This window comes from Belonocnema kinseyi, chromosome 10, assembly GCF_010883055.1.
Source record: "Belonocnema kinseyi isolate 2016_QV_RU_SX_M_011 chromosome 10, B_treatae_v1, whole genome shotgun sequence".
In the NCBI taxonomy this organism is placed as follows: domain Eukaryota; kingdom Metazoa; phylum Arthropoda; class Insecta; order Hymenoptera; family Cynipidae; genus Belonocnema; species Belonocnema kinseyi.
The window spans coordinates 5,869,223-5,874,765 of record NC_046666.1 but is presented as its reverse complement, the minus strand read 5'-3'; the positions used below and the strand labels follow the sequence as shown (position 1 = coordinate 5,874,765).

The 5,543-nt window shown below is 23.2% G+C and overlaps 1 protein-coding gene across 1 annotated transcript in view; it reads right to left on the bottom strand.

Annotated features, from left to right (window-relative positions):
* Positions 1–5,543, bottom strand: part of LOC117182221 (D-aspartate oxidase) — a 34,750-nt gene that overhangs the window by 20,238 nt on the left and 8,969 nt on the right. Inside the window, exon 5 of the mRNA XM_033375305.1 lies at positions 1,300–1,584. Coding sequence (XP_033231196.1) covers positions 1,300–1,584 — 285 coding nt within the window. The remainder of the gene's footprint in view (positions 1–1,299; positions 1,585–5,543) is intronic.

Here is a 5,543-nt window from a genome sequence, read left to right as displayed (position 1 = left end):
AATCTGTCAAAGTTTGATTTCCAATGCTTTTAAAATAATTGGTTGAATAGTTATCTTTTATAATTATTAAATCATTCAGTTTACAAAGCATAATTCGAAAATATGCTTTAAAAATTGTCCATTTTAGATTTTTATTTTTAATTCAAAGAATTTTAAAATGCAGTCTTGAACTGTTAAATAATTAAAAATGTTTGAAGTTGCAAATTTGGATGAAAACAATTTTTAGTTTATCAACTGTAAATATAAATGAATTATTTTTAAAAAGAAACAATAATTGATTTGTCGAAATGATTCTAAATCCGTTCAAAAGTAAGGATTTCCAGATTTTAACGTTAAAAATTAAACCGTTTCAATTCAAAATTAGTAGTTATTAAAAAATGCAAACGTCCGATTGAAACTTTATCAACTATTTTTAACTTAGAAATAACTTCATAATAATTTATTTGTTATTAAAGGCTTTCACTACATTTAAAATATTGTTTCAGTGTAAAATATTAAATTTTTAATCCATTTTATTTCAAATTTCTTAATCAAGGAAGAGATTAATTATTTAATATTTAGGAATATTGGAATGTTAATTTAATACGAGTAAATTGAAGCCAAATATTTAAAAGTAAACAATTTGAAACTGAGATAAAAAGCCTTAAATCGTAAAAATGTCGAAGAGCTTTTAAACTTTGAACATTACAATTTTGATTCTTATTTTTTAAAAATGTTTAATTTGTAAGTGAAATTGTTGAATTTTAGTGTTTAAATAGCAATTGAACACTTACTATTTATAGAAACAATCAGGGTAATTTTAAGAGGTATTTAAAAATTTTTTGCAGATTTAAAAAAAAATTAGAAACTTTATAAGAATTGTGAATGGCTTCAAAAGAATAAAAACAGTTCCGTAAGATTCCTAGGAAAATTAAAAATAATTAATCATTTTTAAATGTTATGTTAAAAGAATATTCAAAAAGATTTTTAAAGATTTCCCAAATTGTAAAAAAAGAATCTGGAAGATTTTGAGAATTTTTTTTTAATTTGGTGGAGTTTCTAAAAATTGTAGGAAAAATTCTTTACATTTCAAAAGATATTTAGAAGTTGTAACAAAAAAATTTCAAAAATATTTTTAAAGTTGAATAAAATAAAATTAATTTTTTTAGCTATAGTGGTCGATTTTTGAAATTTCATTGACCTTGAAAAATGTTTGCGAACCGGGAAATGACTGTTATTTTTTTTTTTGTCATTAAAACGGCCACCCTGAAAAAGAAATTTAAATTGATTTTGAATTTAATTTCTTAAATTTATTCTTACCATTTTACTGGAAAATTCGTCTGATATTTTTTCCAATTCAACGCGTACATTTCCTTCTCTATGAGGTCGCAATCCGGTCATATGACGAACGACCTCAGCTTTTGATAAAGATGGAATTAATTTGACGCATCTCTCTCGAATTGAAGCTGCGTCATGAGGACAAAATTCTCTATTTTCTGAGTCAAAAGCTCTAACTCCGCCCAGAGTACAAATACCATTAAATCCGGGAATGATATAGGTATCGTTTTCGCCATAAAAAAAGGTTTTTATCCACGGTGCTTTCACCTAAAATAATTTTCCATTTTAAATAGATTCAAAACATTTTTCAATTGTATTAATTTGTCAGTGAATTGATTCTTTGACCGGGAATTTTACAAAATTTTTATTCTAAAAATGTTGTGCAACTTTTATTTCAACCGTTTTTTAAATAATCTTTCAAATTGTGAGTTTCATAAATTATATCTTTCAGTTTAGGCTTAAAAAATTAGAAGTTTTTAAAATCGAATATTTTTAAATAGGAAACAGGGTGGCCGCCGAACCGGGAAACCGGGAATTTTACGAATTTTCAGAAGAAAAATCTGCCCAAGTTCCATTTTAAAAGTTTTTTTTTTAAATAATTAAAGTGCAGTTTTGAAGATTCAAACAATTAAAAATTAAAAGCATTTGAAGTTGCAAATTTTTGATAAAAAATAGTTTAATTTCATCAACTGTAAATATAAATAAATAAATTATTTTTAAAATAGATCTGTACTCTAAGGATAGAAATCTGAACAATAATTGATTTGACCAAACAATTATAGATCCGTTCAAAATTTTAGAATTTCCAGATTTTAAATGTTTCAATTCGAATTGAAATTAATATATCATTTATTCCGATAATTTTATTTTTAAATAAAAATTTGCATGATTTTTCAATAATATATTTTTAATTCCGAGTTTCAAGTCTTTCTTTTTATTATTTTTTATATTAAATTAAATAAACAAATTTATTAACATATTATTTCTATATATAATCATAATTAAAGATTTTTATTAAATTTCAAATTTCTTAATGTAGACAAAAAATAATTATTTAATATTTCACTGTTCATTTAAGACGAGTAAATTGAAACCAAATATTTTAAAGAAAACAATTTGAAACTGAATTGTTTTACATAGAAAGCTTTGAATCTTTAGATTTTTCAAGAACTTTTTAACTTTTAGCGTTACAATTTTAATTAGTCTATTTAAGAAGTGTTTAATTTATAAGTAAAATTGTTAAATTTTGACGCATAAATAACAATTGAACACTTATTATTTGTAGAAAAAATTTGAGTAGTTTTAAAGGGTATTTAGAAGTTTTGAAAAGACTGAAAATTAATTAAAAACTTGAAATTATTTCAAGTAATTTAAACGAAGTGTGTTAACATTTTTTTCAGAACTTCTAAATATATCTGAAAATTAATCGATGTTTTCCTAGAATTTTTGAAAATCCTGTAAATTAAAAAAAAATCCTTAAAATCTTCCATTTTCTTCTTTGATAATTTTTTAAATCTCTTAAAATCTTCTTAAACTTTCGGTTACAATAAATTTTCAAAGTGAAAAATCATTTTTAATTTTCCTAATAATCTTAAGAAATTTTTTTTATTCTTTTGAAGTCTTTCACAATTCTTAAAAAAAATGCTAAATTTTTTGTTTGAAATATGCAAAAATCTACATTATATTTTTAATTCGGTTGTAAGTATTTGAAATTATTTCAAGTTCTAAATTTAATCTTTTTAAATCTTTTTAAAACTTCTAAATATCTCTTAAAATTACTCTAATATTTTTACAATATTTATAAATTCAATTTTTTTTTTTAATTTTCAGGATTTTCTAATAGTTATAGAAAAAATTCATTTTGAAATATATTTAAAAGTTCTGAAAAAAATTCAAAATTTATTTTTAATTTGTAAAAATTTTAAACCACTTCTAGATTTCTCAAATTTTTTAATGTGTAGTTTAAAATTACTTAAAATAATATAATTTTGAAGATTTTTAAATTTCATTGCTTGATTCTTTAATGTAGACTATTGAAAATGTTAACGTGGATTTCTATTTTTGGAACTTAATCTGAATCTTTGAACTCTATAATTTGTAAAATTTATAAATTTTGCAGTTTATTTGCATTTCATTTAAAATTGTTTTAATGAAAAGTTTTAGTGCCTTCCATTTGGTACATGTAAATTTTGAAGCATTTAAATACAAAATTTTTTAATTAAAAAAATTTTAAACTTCAATTTTAAAAGTTTGGAATTCAAGGGTTCCACTTTGAATGCTTTAATTTGTTGTTTATTGTTTATTACTTTAAATGGAAAAATGTTTAGAATATAGTTTGATTTTTAAAATTTGATTGGCCGTGAAAAATTTTTGTGAATCGGGAAAAAACCAGGAACAGTGAATTTAAAGAATGAATTTTAAATATGAATTGGAACAGGGAGTTTCACAAAAAATTATTGTTCTGATCTGGATCAGGGATTTTTTTAAAATTATTTTGTGAGTTAAAATGGGGAATTTTTGAAAAGAACTCAAACGAGTTAAAACGGAAAATTAAAAAAAAAAATTATAAAAATTATGAATTTGAATGTACATTTCACAAAAAAAATCTAATTCTTAGTTCTGAATGGAAAATTGAATTTTTAAAAGAAAATTCGAATTCTGAGTTGAAACGGGGTATTTTCGAAAAAAAATTAAATTATGAATTGAAATAGGGAATTTTACAAAAATTCTAATTCGTTGAAATGGAGAATTTTCGAAACAAATTTAAATTCCGGATTTGAAAAGCGAATTTTAGAAAAGAATTCAAATTCTGAATTGGAACTTGTAATTTTTCAAAAGAATTATAATTCTGAATTTTCGAAAAAAATTATAGTTCTGGATTTGAACGAGCAATTTAAAAATTTTAACCAATTCCGTGTTAGTACTGGAAATTTTCAACAAGGATCAACATTCTGAATTCAAACAGAAAAGTTTTTAAAATATTTCTAATTCTGATCTGGATCAGGAATTTTCTTTTATAAAATTCTATTTGTGAGTTTAAAAAAATTACGAATTGGCACGTAAATTTTACAAAAAAATTCGAATTCTTAGTTGAAACAAAGAATTTTAGAAAATAATTAAACTTCGGGATTTGAACAAAAAATAAAAAGAATTCTAATTCTGAGTTGATGTGAAGAATTTTCCTGAACAATTAAAATTTTGGAATTGAACAGGAACTGTTCCATTTTTAATCAATTCTACGTTGGAACTGAAATTTATATAGAAGAATAATTTATTCTAACTTGGAACAAGAAATTTTTTAATCCAAAATAATGTTGAGCTAGAACTAGAAATTTTTGAAAAGGCTTAAAATTCTAAATTGGAACAGGGAATTTAAAAAAAAATCTAATTCTGAGTTGAAACGGAGAATTTTTGAAAAGGAATAAAAATAAAAATTTTTGATTTAAACGGGATATTTTTCAAATGAATTTTAATTATAAGTGTAGGCGGAGAATTTTCGAAAAGAATTTAAATTTCAGATTTGCACAGGGAATTTGCAATTTTTAATCAATAATTCTGTGTTGGAACTGAAAATTGTACAGAAGAGGAATAATTCGGATTTCGAACAGGGAATTTTCAGGTGTAACAAAATTTTGAGCCAGAACTGGAAATTTGCGAAAAGGCTTATAGTTTGAATTGGTACAGGGTATTTTACAATAAAAAATTATTATTCATAGTTCAGAGAATTTTCGAGAAGAATTAAAATTCCGTATCTGAGCAGGGTATTTTCACATGTAAAAAAATGTTGAGCTGGAACTGGAATTTTTTTAAAAGGCTGAAAAATTTGAATTAGAACAGGGAATTAAAAAAAAATCTAATTCTGAGTTGAAACGGAGAATTTTGGAAAAGAATTTAAATTCTGGATTTAAAAAGAGAATTTTATAAAAGAATTCTCATTCTGACTTGGAACATGGAATTTTTCAAAAGAATTATAAATTTTTAAAAATAATTCTAATTCTGGGTTAAATCGGGAAATTTTAGAAAAGAATTACTGTAATTCTGGATTGAAACAGGAAATTTTCAAATTTCAAAGAATTCCGAGCTAGTACTGGATATTTTCGAAAAGGATCAAAATTCTGAATTAGAACAGGAAAGGGGGAGGGTCGGTAAGGCCGGTTTTTGGCCTAATTTATTTTTGGACCAAAAAATCTGAAAAAATCATGGTAGTATCTTATAAGTATCCCGAG